Source organism: Diachasmimorpha longicaudata, chromosome 6 (assembly GCF_034640455.1).
Source record: "Diachasmimorpha longicaudata isolate KC_UGA_2023 chromosome 6, iyDiaLong2, whole genome shotgun sequence".
Classification (NCBI taxonomy): Eukaryota; Metazoa; Arthropoda; class Insecta; order Hymenoptera; family Braconidae; genus Diachasmimorpha; species Diachasmimorpha longicaudata.
The window spans coordinates 8,901,596-8,921,044 of record NC_087230.1 but is presented as its reverse complement, the minus strand read 5'-3'; the positions used below and the strand labels follow the sequence as shown (position 1 = coordinate 8,921,044).

Below are 19,449 nucleotides of genomic sequence, written 5' to 3'. Positions count from 1 at the left end.
TGATCAGCAACGTCTTGTCCCATTCAACTGAAACTAATTGGATTTAGTTGTTCTGAAAGGTCCGCTGATGAACAAACAAAATGGAGAGCGAATTGAATGAACATAAAATTGGAGAAAAATCCTGGAATAGAGACAAAACCGCTGCACAGCCAAATCAGAATATGTTATTAATATCTTCTGAAGTAGCAAAAAAAATATGATGTGATATTTATAAAAAATACCATTCAAATTAGATAAATTGCCTGATAATTCAATGAATGATTTGAAGTTCGTGAGTCTAATTGTCCTCATTCCAATATTTTTTTCCTTGAAATTTAGTCAGCAATTTTCGAACCGTCTATATGCACACAATATTACATTTTATCGCGCGAGTGTATAAACATTAATAGCCCTACAACTTCAGGAACTTTATCAATTCTGAATGTCGTTGGCCTGCAAGTCAGACAGGCAGCCTTCCCTACTTAATGGTCCTTTCATGAGCAATTCTCCTGCCTTTTTATTTATCTATGTAAATTGGAGTGCGTTATGGGTCCCTGTACATTTAAACTACTTGATGGCGTGGAAGGGCCGGGGTAAAACGAATTGCAACGGTTTTTGGTATATAACTCACCCACGTGGCTGCGCCGGCGTCGTGAATGCCCAGCCAGAGAGATCAGTGCGATTGAAACAGAGTGCGGCGGGGTAAGTTCAGTAGCATATCGCTTCTCGTTCCGTCGACTGCAAATTATCCGCCCGATTTTTACGTCTGTCAATAAAAGCGGTATCTCCCGAGCGCATTCAAAACACCCGTCAATTCATGGTCCCTCGGGTTAAAAAAAAATTGTATTTTTATTGGTACGCGGGAGGAGAGGGCACGAAGAACTGAAAGTTGCGGCTGTCCGGTGAGTAAATGAATCCTCATTAGATTTAATCAATTACTGCAGCTTCGACGGACTGGAAATGATCAGCGGTCCTCAAAGTTCCCCTATTTCATCATTATGCATTTAATCTGTTCGACTTGAAATTGTGGGATTGCGTCAATTCGCCCCTCGTTCCGGTCAATTTGGTAAATTGAACTGGCGGGTCGGGAGTGGAGTCACTTGTTCTGCTAATTCGTCGTGTGACAACAACAACGTGACATCTAAATGCACTCTAACATGTTTAATGAAACAGTAATTATATACACGGTTTCCCATTTCCTTATTCGCTACAGGGAAATTAAATTCTTTGGAAAATGTGTAGCTAATTGTGAGCGCCATCCCCACTGATTTTCAGCGTCATATTAATTTCTTGTTAGGCAGTTGATTTTTATTATCATTAATTGATAATAGATGTCTAAAAACCGTTAATATATTTTGCAAAATTGAATTTTTTTTTTCTAAACTGCGTAAAAATGCTTCAATCCCCTGAATTGTTGAAACTCCCCTCAAACCATCGCCAGAAGTCATCGTATAGCTTTAGTTCCCCAGATTTTTTCCCCAAATCGACTGATCAATTATTCATCACCGCCAATTATTCTTAGCCGAGCGATGATTTGAGATGTTATCCCTGTCCATTTGAATCACTCCGGAAAAGCTTGTCCCCATCGCGATCGAATATCTCACCCCCTGCCGTTACCGCCCCTCCAGAGCTCACCTCGACTCATATAATCCCAAGTAAAATAATTTTTTTAGATGAGGAAGAGGAGAACGTGAGTTGCAGCCTGAGAAAAAAGAATTGGTTGGGGATTACATTGGGAATATCAGAGTGCAAAGTACCTATGGATTATTAAATAGGGTCAATGGGGCCCACGAGTGGAATCTCAAGTCTGGAAAGACGAAGGAAATCCCTGAGACCGGGGCAACTCAAGAGTTCTAACAATTTCTTCAATCCGGGGGTTCAAATTTTTTTTTTCATTTCATTTTTCTCGCGCCCCTGTTTTTTGAACGCTCCCTCGGAACTAACGAGATTGCACACACGATTTATGTGGACTCAGTATTCTTGGAGGTATTTTTAGACCCTGAAGATGGGAACAAAGGAAAGGGGGCTGGGTAAACCTCGGTACTCGCATAATTAACAAATTTTTCTTTTAGAAAAAAATGGAAATTTCGTGCGCTAATTTATCGCGGGTTAATTACACTGAAACGATAGTCATTACTGGGATATTTCGTCGTACAAGCAGAGAAGAAGAAGGAGAGGCAAGTTGTAGGGTTTATCTTGAACTCAAGATTCTAGTTTCTAATCTCACTTTATGAAGATTTCCCGTATATTTGCATTCCAGCATCCCCCTCTCATCTCCACCTTTGGCGTAAAAAAAATTCAAGAACGTTCGCTCAGTCAGGCGAATTTTTACGGTCCATATTACATTGCTGGAGTGCCGCGTGATACTTATTTACGTCGCAGATGTCTCGTTAGCCGTGAGTACCCGGAATGCCACCGGGGAATTTCATTACGGGTGTTTATGAATCTCTTGGGTAATTCTAACTGAACTGGGGCTGGATGATCCCGCGAACTTGTTAATTTTGATCGTTTCACCTGTCGGAATGTCAATTGAATAATAACCAACGACAATTATTTTTCCTTTAACCACTCGTCCTTTCCAATTATATCACCCCTCCCAATATTCCTACATAAAAAAAATCTATGACTGTATAAATTTCTGAAAATCAATAGTAACCAAATTTTCACATTTTCCTCTGTCAATCCATTTTGCATCCCCCAGAATTCCTCTCCCGTCCATTTCAATCCCTCATAATCCAACGCACAGGCAAACCAAAATAATTGATTCTCCCCATACATCCCCCCTACCCCGGAAACAAAACTTCAAAAGAACCACAAGTGCAACTGAAAATTGGAATAGTTAAGTTACCAACCACCAAAGTAGAGTGCACTCATGCACCACCATTCAATCGAGTGCAAGTGTGTCTCGAGTTAATTTCTGAAAATCTCTCTCAACTTCCACCGAAATACTTCACCATATTCTTGCAATTAAACTCTCACACCCCCGTTCACCCCGCCACCCCCTCCCCAACCACCCAGTAATTACCGAGGGCTCTTACTTCGATTCTTTCTGCTGAATGCAACACGACGAGAATAACATCTTATTTTCTGCTCGAAGGGGCATTCGAGGTCGGGTCAATCCACCAGTGCAGGAGAAAATTCCTTTCTCTGTATAAGAAGTGGATGAGAAATATGGAGAGAGCCCAGAGGCCCCCGAATAATAGGGGAGACCGAATAGTGAATTGAAAAAAAAGTTTAGAAAATAAGAAAAAGTCAGTGTAATCTCACTGAATAGTGGGGGAAGGGGGGAGGGAGGATTTCATCTTTATTCGGGGGTGTGCTGTAATCCGGCCTATTTGTTTGCCACTCAAAAAACGATTCATATCTTTTCGTTTGCATTGGAGGAGAATATTCCATCGGCACTGTGGCATTACCATTAAATTCAGCGAAGAAGTATGAAATGTCCTCCAGTGATTTTTTCCTCTCTACCACTGGTTTCTCATGCCTCTCTGATTCTATATCTCCTCTTCGTGCCAGTGGAGAAAATAAATTGGTCAGTCTCCGTGAGAGATATTCTTCTGTTGAAGGAAAATATTTTCGTCTCGGGTGGATCGGTTGCTAGACTCGGGAGAATTTTTATTTTTATTTTTTGGGTGAAATTGTATCGCTCTCAGGGACAGTTTTTCAAATATTTTCCGGTATTTACTGGAGAAGCAGTGGTCTTATTGAATTTTTAATTGAAATATGAATATTCCTTTGGATAAATATTTTAAAATGAATAAATTAAGGGGAAAAATTCAGATTATTCACTGCAACTATTCTCACGATTGTTCTACGCCCCAGCTGGTAATTTAATCAATTCCATAAATCCCGATGCTCTCACCCAGGAATAAACGAATTCAACTGAATGAATGTGCAACTGTAGCACTCAAAAGTTCCATCATTTCGTGACGTTTCTCTTGATATTGATTCACACGAGTGACTAGTGCAAACGCGCGCTGGGTGATCAGTTCTATTTGTCCATCCATCCAGGCTGATTCAGGGATTCAGGGAGTCATCAAACGGACTGATATAAACACCAATTTGTGGTGATCTCCACTGTCAGTGGGCCCGGACCCTGGTCCATGTTGTTCCCGGGTGAACGCTCATGTTCAGGTTTTCTGACCACACTTTTAGGGTGAGTCGATTTCACCCGGGCTCTGTAGTGGGTGTAGCGAAAGGTGATGGACATTTGTAAACAGGCAGATCCTTTGTGGCCGATAGGGTTTCGCACGGGTCCTGGACAAAGGAGCCGTGGCTTGACAGTTCATGGGAGGCACGGAAATTGCGGAATTGAGGAGTGTATATTACACCTAGAATAGATGATGTTATGGTGGGTGATGCCGAGGCTGGGTAATTGGGTCGATAACGATAATACTGAGTATCCTGGTTCGGTTATTGACGCAAATGCTGTTTGGGTATGTGGGGATAACAATACGGGAAATCACGGGGGTCACACTAAATGAAGTGAAATATTTCTGTTTTGGAAAAGGGAAACAGAAATACAATTATTTTTATTTTCAGTGCTTTCGATTAATTTTTTTGTCGCAGGTCAGGATTTTGTATGCAGTGATAGAACGATTTATTTAATCCGAATGAAATTCGCAATTTGATATCGGCCATGTTGGTGCTGTTAAAAAAACTTACGCGAGGGGAATTGTATTTTTCCGCTGCTGATCCCCGAATTTTTGCAAAAATATGTCTCCCCGTGGAGACTCCGCAGCAGCAAATATTGCGCTCTATTGAACCCCAGGGGTTAATGTTAACATTTAACTCTAATTTTAGCCAGGATATTCTCCCAATAATGAACAGCCCTATCTGCGACGGAAAATTTTCGCAACCCTGAAAATTTATCATCGATGGGAGGAGGATCGAGGCACTAAACCCTCGTAACTCCCCCGACAATACGCGCTCCAGTTATTCCCTCCCAGGACATAAATTTCAACTTCAGGTTATTAATTACACATTCGTGAAATTCTCACTCTCACAAAGGACCTTCTCCTCTCTCTCCTTTAGACTTCGATTTTATCGATTTCAACGCACATACATTGTCTGACTACTCTCCGCCCTTTCTACTTCGCGAACACGAGTTCTCGGTTTTGTTATTCGGGGGGCGGTAATTTCATCCGTAATTCAATTGTTCCTGCGCAGATATGTCGGAGAGCAGAGGGAAAAAGTGTAATTGCGTTGACTGGATTTTCGAGATACCCTCTGGTTATTCTGCTTTCACTCCCTGCAGCCCTTTCCACTGATAGCATCAGTGGTTTAAACTTCGTGAAATGAATTTGGAAGTTTGAAATTCGCAGATGATTTTTTTTTCCAAGAACAATCATGGTGACAACGGATTTTACTGAGCAAGAATATTTTATTACTTGAGGCCATTTCCATTAATTGGGGAGAATTTTTCCAACTTAATTGGAGCGTTTTAATTATTCAAATTGGCGTACAGTCATGGAGAAAAAATTTTCATAGAAATCATCTAAAAATTTCAGCGAGAAACTTAATTCCATTTAATTTTTTAACTGAATAAAAAAAATACCTTTTCATTAAAAAACACTCTACAGTTTGTTCAATAAAATTGGTTTCTCTTCTATATTTCTTATTGTATATTCCTATGCGATCCAACTATGGAATTGTGACAATTTTTTGATGATGATCGAGAGGTCTAGATGGAAACGTTTGTCTTTATTCATTTTCTGAACTTCAATTGAATCACAGGAGAACTGGAGCTTTCAATTTCCCTAAAATCGAAGAACTCAATAGCTAGTGATCCGATAAAAGTTGAAAACTTTTTCTCCAATTCCTAGTTATTGTCTGTTGCAGGTTTTCCCGGAGGTAAAATAATCGAGTGGATGTCACGGAGGGACAGGGAAAAATGTCCGATCTCACGAGGTCGAGCGCGACGAAAGTGAAAATCCCACCGCCCCTCAATCTTCATCCCGACAATCACGATGACGACACATTGAACCCCAGAACCGCCAGAAGTGAGTAAAAAATAAAGTAGTCCACAAACTCGTTCGTTCGCAGTTGTAAAAAAATTAATTATCTTCATAATGTCCCCCGGAAATCTATTTAATGTCTGGAAAATATTTTTCCCGGAATTTAAATAATTTTGATTATGTACCGGAAAACATAAAATGCCCCTTCTCGAATGTTATTTATATTTACGTCTTTCAGAATATCTCCTAGCGCCGAACAACTAAATAATTCTGAGCATACCCCTCACTGAATCCAACATCTCATAATTCCTTATTCACAGAGAAATTCACTTAGACTGTAATTAATTCATATCGTCTTGATAGTCAACGACTAGTTTCTAACGGTATACGGTTCCTCGTTATCGATGCACATCAGTGTCTATCCAAGGAATATGTTCTCTCGGTATTTCCAAGCACGTTCGAACCCTTGACCCCTCTCCCAATAAACATTATCATAATTTCTGATTTCTCCAATTCAGTCCATGAACCTCCCCTTTAAAACTACCGTATTCATCTTTTTTTAGAAATTATCAAACTCTCCGAGATGTTATTGAAATTTTTCACTTCATTACAATGGCACGGTCACCTCGAGTCGTAAATTTCCTGCCACACAGGGAACGTTAGAAACATTTTAAAAAATTGAACAACCCCTGAGATTTGACGTAAAATATCCATCTGTACAACTGCCGATTTTTCAGTATTGAAGAACGATCTATTGTTGCACGAGGCTGTCATCAAAAATGAACCAGAGACTGTGAGAAAAGTTCTCCAAGAAACAGTGGCCGTCGATTCCCGCAACAACGTGAGTTGAATTTTAAATAAAACCGTATTTCGCCCACATTCGTTCCCCTATACCCCAACGCAATTCCACTGTATTTCTCTGGGGAGTCATAAAAATCGGCACAACAAAATTCTATTACGGATGCATCTCAGGATGTGCCTAGAGTAAATAGGTCACTAGTGAATCGGAAGTCCCATTTGCATATTCTAGTATCAGAGTTTTTGATAATTTACCCATCGGCACGTATCACCGGAATTTTACCCTGAAAATATCGCAAACGAGTACTTCTTCATTTTTTCGGTGGAAAATCTAGTATGGGAGAGCACCGATCCATTGGGCTGCCTCCAGGGGTAATACGGAGATCATTGAAATGCTTATTCAAGCAGAATGCGACATCGAGGCAAGGGATAAGGTGAGATATTTCTGAATTTTTATTTTGAAGTGAACCAGTTTGCAGGAATTCGGATTTCCAGCCCAGTTCGCCTAGATTTCTTACCACACAGCCCAGAAAAAAGTCTTAAGAGAGTTACCAAATCAATGACTAAATAATAAATGAGAAGAATTGGGGATGATATTTTATTCAAAATTTTTTTTCCCTAAAACTTCGATTTCTGTGTGCGAAACCCTGGCATTTCGGGAGAGGCAAAATATTCCGCTCTCCCAAAGATTAATTCACTCCAATTCCCTGTTCACATAATGAATAATCGACTTTACGTGGATTTCCACCAGTTCGGGATGAGGCCGTTGCACATGGCCGCTTGGTATGGACATTTAGAGGCCGTCAGGATGCTCATCGATGCCGGCGCAAGTGTGACAGCTCTCAATAAGGTATGACGATCCTCTTAATGACTGAAATCAATATTAATTGTCCTCCGCGCCAACCGCCATTTCTCCCGTAAATATTGAACATCCTTCGGACATTATTCAGACCCAAAGTAAAAATCCATCGCTCATTCCGCCCTTTCAGGAATTACCACCCCCTTCGCGTGGGTGAACCCATGAAAATTATGAAAATCAGTTGGGCATTTAATAAATGTCCGAAGAATGTTCTTCACCACTAACTGCATCAGCTTTTGATGGATTTTTTCCCTCTGCAGAACGAATAATAATTCCAACTCGTAAATTTAATTCGAACATGAATCGTAAGTTGTCAACTCTCATGCACATGACGATAAAAAGTGAAATAACGCCAGTTGAAAAATTTAATATTACAGCCCTATAAAATCAGTCACACTACCTCACGAATAAGTTATGCTCCCGAGGCTCGAGGAGGATCATAAAATTCCGGGATAAATTCATACCTCAGTTGAATATCGATTTTACGATATGAGACGGAGCACCGAGTATCACTTCTATGATGCTTACGTAAATACAGAACACATGTTACAAGGTATTACCATTGCGGAGAGCCCGGTAATTCAACGTAACCGGGGAGCTGAACATTTGCCGCACTCCACCCACAAGGATACCCCATTGAATTTCTCATCATTCAAAAGTTAAAACTCTTCACTAATGGACTTGCCGACTTTTTCTCATAATACTGCTATCGGTATATGCGAAGAAAAAATTTATATTTCATTCGATTCAGGGGACGGACCCTTTGAGCGCTGACAAAGTTTTCTTTTTCCAAGTATTGAAGGGAGATTATTTTTTTCAAAGGACTGACCGCTCTTAGATTTATAATACCGATTTTTTCCGTTTAATAATTTTTCGTTCGAGATATTATCGAATAAGTAAATATATGTTTTTTCACTACAAGCGTTGCCATGGTTTTTGTACGCAGAAAAAATACACTCTTCTGATGTGTGCATCGCGTGGGAACAACGCCGATGTAATTGAATATTTAACTGAGGCTGTGGAACCGCTGAATGTCGATGCTATTGACTGCACAGGTGCTGCTGCTCTGCACCACGCCGCAGTTTCTGGAAATCCTGGTGTTATTGAAGCGTTATCGAAAATACCGGAAATTAAACTGGACGTTATTGATAAAGTAAATAATAATTGAATGAAGATCGAATGTGAATGTTTAAAATCAACACTCCTCCCTTCCCAATAATTTTAAATTCAACCTGGGTTTGGGCCTGAATTTTTTAAAACCTTGGACTCGAATTTTCCTAGTTGATTCCCCAATTTTTGTACTCCTACAAATGTCTGATAGAATTCCGTAGAAAAATGCAAGATTTATTCGTCATATTTTTGCTACGTTCTAAAGAAAAATTTATGCTATGCCAACTGGACTAGAAACAACAAACCCCTCTGCACTGTTCGTGCGCCGATGGTCACGGTGAGGCAGTTGAAATTCTCATCAAACTTGGAGCAAACTTAAACAGCCAGGACAAGGAAGGAAACACACCTATGCATGTGGCAACGCGAATGAGATACACCGGAATAGCACAGACTCTATTAAAAGCCAATGCAGACGTTGAGATCGCTGATGAGGCTGGGTTAACAGCCCTCCACGTTGCAGCCAGCCAGGGCTGCAAGGGAATTCTTGAGCTTATTCTCCAGCACAGCAGTATCACCAGTATACCCTGCAATGTAAGCTGAAACGTTCATCTACTCTACTAGAATTTCAAACTTTTTCTCATTCGTTTTTCTGCTTGTGGAGGCTGGGAACACTGCACTCCACCTGGCATGTCAAAACAACCAAGTGGACAGTGTGGAAATACTGATAAAACACGGTGCGGACCTGAATGCCCTGAATTCGGTGAGTCACCAAAAAATGAGAAATTAAATTGCACAAATTATTCAAAATTTCATGCTCAAGAATTTAGCTGAGCAGAATGCGAATATAAATTTATTAGGCAATAATTTTGAGAATATGTTCCTACTAAAATTTCTCATAATCAGTAATGAAAACATTAGATGAAAATGAGCATGGTGATTCCCATGAAACCAGGAGGGAAACCTATTGACCTCACATTGCACTTCCAGAAACTTCAAACACCGATACACATTGCAGCGGAAGTGGGTCACACAGATGTCTGCAAACTTCTACTAGCGGCCGGGGTTAACATTGAACAGAAGGAAAAAGTAAACGATTATTTTCACCCATTCTGGGAGTTTGATGATGGTCTCCTGATTAGTTGATCGCTGATATTTCTTTTGTTCATTCTAGAGTGGAAAAACACCCCTGTACATCGCTGCTGGGGGCAGCTTTACGGCAATAGTGGATATGATCATCAAGACGGCAAGGCTAGAGTATTTGGTATGGAATATAAATAAATAATTCAAGGATGCCTAGGAAAAAATCCGTAGATAATTTTATCCGGATGTTTTTCAAGGACCGGATTACTTCCGAAGTTGATTTCTGATCCGACTTTACCCAGAGTTATGACGTAACAGAGCCTTCGGAAATCGCTCTTCTACGAAATTATTAAAAATGCTAGCTCTCCAATAGCTTTTCTCCGCAGTTTATACGTCAATTTCGCGAGCAAACCCATAAAATTCCAAGATATTTCCCCTGGACCCGGAAAAAATTCCAACACATAACGGGAACGATTCAAAGTTTTATAACCTTGGATTGCTTTTATTTTCCGTAAATATTTTCACTGGAGATTCTCAAACTTGAAATTATTGGATGTGGTTCAGGAGGATCAAGGATCCGAGAAAAATGGAGATCTGATCCCCGTCAGTCAACGATGGAGAGAGGGAACTAGACGGAGTACCGTATCTGGTGTATACAATGGGGGAATTACAGAGCATGTGCGCTGTATTCTCCGGAGACTGGCTTACAAGCAACTTGATGCTGGGGACTGGAGGAAACTCGCACTCCACTGGGCATTTACCCATGATCACATACACGCCATTGAACAGCAGTACACTGGTGAGTAAATGGGCTCGTTATCCTTAGGGGCTTTGATGAGGACATCATGAAAGCATCGATTTATGACTGATATTTCCCTCACTTTTTTCTCTTCGTTATTTTAAGGGCCTTCTAGCTACAAAGAGCACGGATACAGGATGCTCATGATATGGGCCTCTGGACTGAATCCTGAACTTCCATTAAGCCAGGAATTGCATGAGGCACTTTTGGCAATCGATAAGAAAAATGTTGCTGGTAAATTTTTCCTCCCTAAATGTCCAGTATAACGTAATTTTATTTTTAGAGATATTTTTAAAAAATTGCCCATTCAAATCTATTGTCTTCTAATTCAAGATAAAGTTAAAAAGCATCTGGATCAAGAAGACGACGACAAAGGTGATAAACACCGTTGCCACAGATGCACAGTCACGTGAATCCCTCCATCGAGACTGAACAAGTATAATCAATTTTTTTACGACTCTACCCAAAAATAATGCCAATAGACCCTATGAAAGACACAAACGCTTATAGAAAGAATAATGAAAGTGAATAATGTACATATCTGGTAAATGTGATAATTCAAATAAACGTATTTAATTTGAAGGATAAATTCAATGTGAAACTAACTGGATGTTATTAAAAATGTGAAGATTTATTCATTAGTTATTATTTTCTCCTCTTCAATCGAATCCCATAAATAAACGCCTACTTCGCTCTTCTTGCGAATAACAAAAATATGGATAATAGTTCAATTATCTTTATTCTTGGTGTTCTCGTCATTTGTGATTAATATTTTTACGTCGCATATAACGGCCCCTATGTGGAGGCGATTTAATCAGTCGCCATCTCTGAGTTTAATGTCACATCAAATGCCATTTCGAGGGAAGAGTCATATATTATTTATTACCTCCCTAATTCTGTAGAATTCATGAGAATAAATACCAATGAATTGATCAAATCAATCCCAACGATTGGATGTATTTGGATATAAATGTTCATTTTGAATATCTGAATATCTCGCATGTATTTTTAGACTAAATATTTGATGAATATTCATGTTCTGATTCAAAAGAGATTGGCATGTGGAGGTTTTTTGAAAGCGCAACGAGAGCTGCGAAAAACGTATGCATTGGAAATTCGCGACCTCCCTCGAATATTCAGGGAAAAAAACAAACGTGTCTGATTTTACCTTTTCACAAATCCAACGACAATCTCGAATGAAATAAAATGAGTTATACTCTTGTGTTCTCCCATTAACACATCTATATTTCCACCTGTATGCTCGAATTTCCGTCGATTTTGTGAAAGGTTGAAACAATATCAGTTTCGTTTTTGTTGGATATTGAGAGAATATACGGAAATTTTCACGGATCCATTTTAGAGAGACACCAAAACTATGAAAAAATATTCCGCAATGAATTAATTCATTACATTTACTCGTTCACAAAATCACGGAAAATATTAAACGAAATATGACGGGCTTTTCTGTTCATTAACTGATTGATTTATATGTGACTTTGTATATTAATATTTCCGTTCATTGTCAACGGATAAAATGACATACATTTATTTTGTAGCGAGCTTTAGTAGTGGATATTGAAATTTTCATGCAATATTTTCTTCATACCGAAACTCCACCTGCAAAGCAATGGAATGCATGAAAATTTCACGTGTACCTTGAATATCCAGCAAAAACCCAGTCAATTTTCGCCTATTAGAACATCACTAAAAGTGTCAAATGAAATGAAAATAATTGGGCTTTTACGGTAACCAATTCATTGATTTAATTCCTCATGGGAAGTGCAATGGAAAAAATGAAACGTAAAAAAATAAGAGCTAGTGGAAGTAATCGCTGTGACGAGTACCCAGCTCGCATTTACGTAGTAATACTTGGCTTCATCAATAACATTGTAATAATGAAGTATAACCGGATGAATTATGAATTTGTTCTTGAATGCAAGAATTCTCACGACTCTTCGGAGCATATTTTCCTAAAGCTATAGTACTTAGAAATATAGAAATGTTTTGTTCTCTTTTGGGCTCTTGTTTTTTTTAATGGAGCTCCGAACCTTAGCGATTGTACGGATGATACTTGGTGGAGTTATTCGATGATGTTGAGTACCCCCGGTGGGGTCCTCCAGTGTAGCTGTTGTTGGTCGTCGATACAATCGGGATGATGGTGTGATTGGAGGATCCATAACGCTGGCCGCCTGTCAGAATCGTATAAAATAATTTGTGTTCCTTAATCTATCGTTAATTCCACCATAATTCATTGATAATGGGATTAAGGATACGCTAGCATTGAATCCAGAGGTGTTTATATTCAGTCGTTCAATTAGTCCAATTTATTTATATCGAGAATTGTTATATGTAAAATTTGCTAGAATATTAAAATATGAATTATCGTAATATTAATTTCCCTTAATTTTAGTGTCTCTGGATTTATCATTCTTTCTAAACTTAAACTCCTTAAATTCAAGGGGCAAAAAACACTCAAAGTTACGTCTATAAAATAACAAAGTCTAAAAAAAAAAATTTCCACGTTCAACAGTCAAAAAATTGAGTTGCTGCGCTTGTTATTTTCCTCTGCAAACTCGTCACAATGGAAAAAAAACTCTCGCACTTGTGCCTCCTCTTTTGTACCGTCGTTAAAGCTCTTTTTGTGTTTGGACCTGGTTTTCTCACCCCCTTAACTCCCTTTTTTTTTTATTCGCGTTTTTTTCTCTATTTCCCATTGACATTCCTCTGTTTTCAACGCCTAGCGTCTATAGGGATGGTAATTTGAGTGATGGGACAGGGAGAAGCGCTGAGGACCCGGTGCATCTCCATTTGATACGAGTGTCAGGCTTCCGGTCTCGGTTTTGAATTTTGGTGGATGAATGGGAACTGAAAGGAGGAACAAAAGGAATAGTGGAAGTTAGGAGTAATGGAATATCCGGATATAAATTACATTCATTAGTCTAGGTGAATCAGAATGACTCAGTTTTATGATAATTGCAGCTTGATACTGGTTGACGAAGCATAAAACACTGCACTCTCATTCATTTTCCCTTGACTCTCGACAAAAAAAAAACAAATAGTCCTTTTAAAAGAACGAAAAAGTGGACCACCTCGATGGCTTTTCTCACCCATTCAAAAAAAAGTTGAAAGAAAAATACAAAGTGTAAAAAAAAAGTTCTCTGCCTTTTGAAATTCATTTCTTCTCCTCTCCTTGCAATTTTTTTGCTTTCTAATGAAACAATGACATGTATGAGCTAATTGTGAGAAAACAGATTCTAACTGTGAAAAAACAGAAGCGACAAAAAGAAAGCAGAAGGTTAACATTCAACTTTTTGCACCCATTCTTTAATGAAATATTGAAAAATTCGATTTGATTCTTTGATAATTTATTCGATTTTCTGAGAATCGGGAACTACTCATGAATCCCTCCCCTCCCCCCGCTCCAACGCTTCAACAATGGACTGCACTGGGGTTTTACTAAAAATTTGAATTGATGACAAACACGTACTCATTCATTCCACTTATGACGATTCATTCAGTGATCAATTGATTATTTTGATATGATGAATGAGAATAAATAATTGAAATCCTAAAGGTTCTCCAGTATCTTTAGATAATGATGAACAAAAACGTTGAGAAGTTGTGCAGTGTTTTAAAGCTAAATCAAAGAGGATAAATTCATAAAAATAAAACTACCCAAAAAAATAAAGAGGAAATTAATCGTTTCTTAGTGACATAACTTAATTACGTTGAAGGATGCAAGGAGCCAGTCTGTGATGGATTGACAATTGCAATTACTCCAGTATTTATGTTTTTTTTTTCATCTGTATTTTACTCAATATTTTCATTTTCTAGTCAATAAGTTCTCGTAAGCTATATCAGTATGCACTTTACGAATAGTGATCTCTTCATGTCTTCTATGTTATTATTACAGCTAATAATATTCATATTCAACTTATCACCTTTACATCGTTACATACCAATTATTATATCGTTAATATGATTATAGATAATATTGTATTCTTAAGTATCAATTAATCAATTAATCCACTAGAAACACCGTTAAGTATTTTTATCAATATAATAGATCTGCATATATTTATTCACTTAGTTTTTCTTTACTGTTTCATGGTATCAATAGATGTAGCTTGTTTATTACTCAATAGTTGTAGGTAGTATAGGTTTTTTTCATCATTAATTAATAGTAAATGAAGTAACAGTAGTTGTAATAGTACTGGTTATTGGGATGCCATCGGCACAAGGGGGGAGAATTATTAAATTTTAGTTTGTGGATAATTTTAAAAGTTTCGCTATCCTCCCCCCACGCTGACTGCCTTTCTCTCATGTTTCAATTTATGGTCAATTAGGTTGTTGCATGTTTTTTTAGTAAAAAATTTGAAGACATACAAAAATCTAATGAAAAATATCCAATACGGAATTTTTATTTAAAAAAAAATCAAGAAGTTTTAATGGACTGCAGAAACGTCTGTGTTTTGACGTCACAATGCTTCGTGTGTGGGCGCATTGACGTGACGTCATAAGCCAAACGCTTCTAATGGCCTATAACTCCTTCATTTGTTATTACCTTTTAAAATGGAAAAATACGTAACTGCTCTTTTTCATCAGACTTTCATAGCCAGCACGAGAAAGTTCTTACGCAAAACCCAATTACTATTGGGGATACTTAATTTCAATTTGGATTCAATGGAAAGTGAAATAATTTGGCCACTTTTGATTGGAAATACTGCCGCAGACGTTCATTACTCATTTTTAAAGTTTTTTCTTCCTTTTTAATTATTAAACTAACGAATTATTTTATGATTTCATTATAGATTACTTGCTTGTTTTCTTCTTGTTTTACTTCCTATGCACTATTACCCGATAATAACGTAGTCAATACTCTCTCTGTTTAAAATCCTTATTTAGACTTTGCGAACCATCGGCTTAATAATCAATTTTTAGTTTGTTTCTCATTTACTTATATTTTTCATAATTAAATTTACGTTAAAATTCGAGGTTTCATTATTTCTTTCACTTTAAATCTTTGTTTTTTTTTTACCGGTAGAAAAATTATTCAAATGCTTAACAGCTGGCTTAAACAAATTTCCCCGTCTGATCAAACCGTTCTAATCTCCCAATCATTCGTATCCACAATCATTCATCACTTTCACTCGCATTTTTATTCTTGGCTTCTTTGTATCGTCCCAATCCCCTTACGAACAAATTAATTTACAACGACTAAACGACGACTTAGATAAATCCATTTTTCATCCATGAGTTTTTCCCCTTTAAGAATTACTGATTAATTATGATTCTCACGAGAACACAATGATTGGCATTTGTCGGCATTTTTTTTTGTTTAAAAAATATTACTTTGTTTTTTACCACATTCTAATCCCTTAATACTCCTACTTAACTGCCTTATGTCGAGGATTTTTGTTTAATTCTTCTTTTTTATTTATTTTCACCGTTAAAAGTTAGTAATGAATTACTTAATAATTGATAGATTCATCAATGACAGTCAACTTGATATTATTTTCTCTAATTCTATGTCTCTTCTCCTTCCGCACCCCCACCTTTTCCCTTCGCGTTTCTTAGCCTGACTTTCAAGTTTCCTTATCACTCCCATTAACGAGGAACACTATATAATTCTGTGCTTAAATTTTAATTAAAAACGAGACAATTGATTCATTTCGATCTTTCCCCTCTTCTCCCCAAGTGTTAACATCTGTATTAAGGTACTTCTCCTGCGATAGATCAGTAATTTATAATACATTTGTACAAAAACTTATCGTCTCTTAATCAATAATTTGTCGATTCATCTATTAACGTTGTAATTTTTTATTTCCCTCATTGTTTCAGAAAACATTCATTACCATCTATCTCCATTCATGCACATTTCATACCGTTCGCTGGATTCATTTCGTTTCCTTCTCTTCTGATTGAATAAAATATGATTAAAATGAACACGAAAAGGGTCTCTCGAGAAATTAACTCAACGCTAGAAACAAAAAACAATACCGGAGAATAGAGAAAAAACAAATTGCTACTACGAAGAAAATGACTTTCGTAATGACTTCTTTTATGCACTCGTAAACTCACACAAAAAACATCTCAGCCAATCATAACGGATCACAGGGTTGGCCGCTTATATTCCTAGCCTTAGGCAGAGGTAACAATTGTCTATTTTTTTTTCTCATCGTCTTAATAAACTATAGACCGTTTATTTCTTTGTCATGCATTTAAAATAGCTTTCAAATTCATTAATAGTAAATAACCAACGCGATTTAATGGATAATCCTCCTTTTGCATGTTTGTTCTTTTATAAATTACGAAAAAATGTTTAAATTACATCTAAAATGTCACTCGAATTACTCAAATTAAGTTTACGAGAGCCATAAGACTCGTTTATTGAAAAATAGTAACATGGATGGGAGATAATTGTAGTAATCAAAGACATATCTTAACCATCTCCCTAACAGTCGTAATGTAGTAATTAATAATGATAATTGCAGCAGTAGTTTGACACGTCATTGTTTCATATTTCTTCATTTTTCTATTAGACTTTTTTCTCATCTCACATTACTTTACCCTAAAAATCCCAGAGTGCAGCGGCAATATTTCCAAGAGCTTTCCGGGCCATTATTTCTTCCGAGAGAAAGGCTAAAGTATTTTAAACTACTGTAAGGTATCTTATACACGAACGTCTCGGGGTTTGTCAAAACGTCAATGTGGAAATTTTATTAAAAGTTTCGGTGTCGTGTCTGTCCCAATAATTGAACAAAAATACGTTAGACTCTATAAATATTAGACGCGAGATGGAGAAACATCTGGCTACGTGTAATTACTCTTCCTTCTCGTGTAGAAAATAATGCAAACTCTCTGCCAATTCAGGCATTATAAATTACAAATTTTATGATTTAATTTATCAATACGCACGGTTAATATTATAGTCATATTTACCCAGGGCTTACATCTTAATTCAACGGGCAAAACTATCTTAATTACTCTTTTTTTCATTGTTAATTAACGGATTATCAGACAAATACGACTTTTATACACTTGTTAAATTTTCTCCATCAATATCTTCGACATTCGTAACAATAAGCTAATAAGTTTCAGTTTTCTTCTCATTAATCGTTTTTGTTGTAACATAATTCCTAGGTTCTTAACTCCGACGTTAATCTTTATCAATTAAGGCTTGGTTTATCCTCGGTTTACTTGCTTTTTTTTATTTCACAATATTTCTACCTTAATCCAGGACCAGCGTGAGCCGTTGGTTTTATTTCTTGCACTAGTTTTCGTTTTTATTTTCATTAAATTCCTATGACTAACTATGATTTCATTAGATATCGTAGAAGGGTCCCGTCTGACTTAACTGGAGAATTGATAAGTGACACGTGAACCAGGCAAGAACGTTTGTTATCTCTAGATTAATTTCTAATTACCTAAATTGAAAAAATTCCCTTTTTTCCTATTCACCAGAAGAAAAAACTCGGACCGTCACAGCTATCGTGGGATAAATCCATGAAATAATAATTATCGATTATCAATGACTTGGAAACACGGTTCGATAACTCAGTGAGTGTGTTTTTCGCTTTGATTAATTGTTGACAGTTCTTCAGTCCTTCGTATCGTGCTCTTACCTTAAACCCTCTTATATTTGTTCACTTGTTAGTTCCTACGGTTGACTTCACTCGAATTGCAATTAATCAAGCAGTAATTGAACCACTGACGCTAACAATAACGAGGTATATTCTTCGAAAAATTCTTATAAATTATTCACACGAAAGAAGATATTTTTGGACACATTGCTTCCCACCCTTCATTATCTATTTAAAATACCCTACATTTTGCATAATTTTCGGTATAATCAGTAGAACTATCGAAGAGCAGTCATGGCGATTGCCTCGAGACACATAAGTGTCCCAGGCCAATCCTTACTTATTATTTATAGTTAATAATTAGTGAAGCTGACACGATAGCTGGAACAAACCGAGCATTCCATTCTGATCAGTTCTAAAGTTTAAATTATTTTGCTCACACACTCATCACTATACTATTCCATCTACAATGAATTTGTTCTCACCTGTTATTCACGTGCACAATAAACTGCCTTTACACGACTATACAATTAAAAAATAAAAGGGCACTTGGGGGTAAATATGACGATAATAACACTTTGTGATCAATTGTTCAATTATTAAAAGCACGTCAGATGTAAAATTGAGGAGTATAAACGGCGTTAAACCACAAAATAATTCATTACCATTAATTATCAATAAATTTTCATTACTCAGTTCATTGGAGGTTTCATTAACGATACTAAGGCGCTGAAACGAGTCACGTATACCTCAATCGACATTCAATAAATTGTTTTGTATATCGTAATTATCAGTTGTCGTTGTTGGTAATATTGTGACAGTCAACGGCGATTTTGATAGTTTATTTTATAATTCTGACGGTTCGGAAATGTTCATTGATCAATAGATGTATCAATAAAGATGAGTTTTGTAGATTAATTTATAATATTTTAACTCTAAAAGAGTCTTATTATTCACCACATACATGCATAATGGTATCAGAAACTGTTTGCTAGTTATGTATATCATATATACATCTATATTTTTATTTCTCTGTAAACGTGACTAATTATCGAATGTCGAATCATCGATTTTATGTAGAAAATTCACTGCTAATTGTGTAAATCATGTATGTGTTTACCTTCAACCGATTTTTTGGCGATTTATCGTACCCTTCCCTCTCGATTAAATTAAGAAAAAAATAATACACGTTTGGCCGTTCTCTCACGCCTCATCTTTCACTCTCGCATGCACAAGTGCTTCTCTCGATTCTCGATGATATTGTTTAATTTCACTTCCACGACA

At 37.1% G+C, this 19,449-nt stretch overlaps 2 protein-coding genes across 12 annotated transcripts in view; one reads left to right on the top strand and one right to left on the bottom strand.

The window, feature by feature from the left end:
* Nucleotides 1–19,449, bottom strand: part of LOC135163575 (heterogeneous nuclear ribonucleoprotein 27C) — a 220,735-nt gene that overhangs the window by 158,594 nt on the left and 42,692 nt on the right. The window contains exon 8 of one of the 11 annotated variants that reach the window (XM_064123133.1): nt 11,303–12,771. The exons of 9 other annotated variants lie outside the window; for them this stretch is intronic. In XM_064123133.1, coding sequence (XP_063979203.1) covers nt 12,632–12,771 — 140 coding nt within the window. In that variant the 3' untranslated portion in view covers nt 11,303–12,631. Of the gene's footprint in view, nt 1–11,302; nt 12,772–12,869; nt 13,448–19,449 lie in introns of those variants that run through there. One more of the 11 variants, XM_064123135.1, reaches the window with a different exon arrangement.
* LOC135163577 (ankyrin repeat and death domain-containing protein 1A-like) lies at nt 697–11,210 on the top strand. Its single transcript, XM_064123137.1, has 13 exons — nt 697–881; nt 5,821–5,981; nt 6,674–6,777; nt 7,070–7,168; nt 7,486–7,584; nt 8,540–8,746; nt 8,998–9,294; nt 9,365–9,463; nt 9,691–9,789; nt 9,875–9,964; nt 10,348–10,582; nt 10,688–10,816; nt 10,916–11,210. Exons 2-13 carry the CDS (start codon nt 5,873–5,875, stop codon nt 10,993–10,995), a joined length of 1,647 nt encoding a protein of 548 aa, XP_063979207.1. The 5' UTR covers nt 697–881; nt 5,821–5,872; the 3' UTR covers nt 10,996–11,210.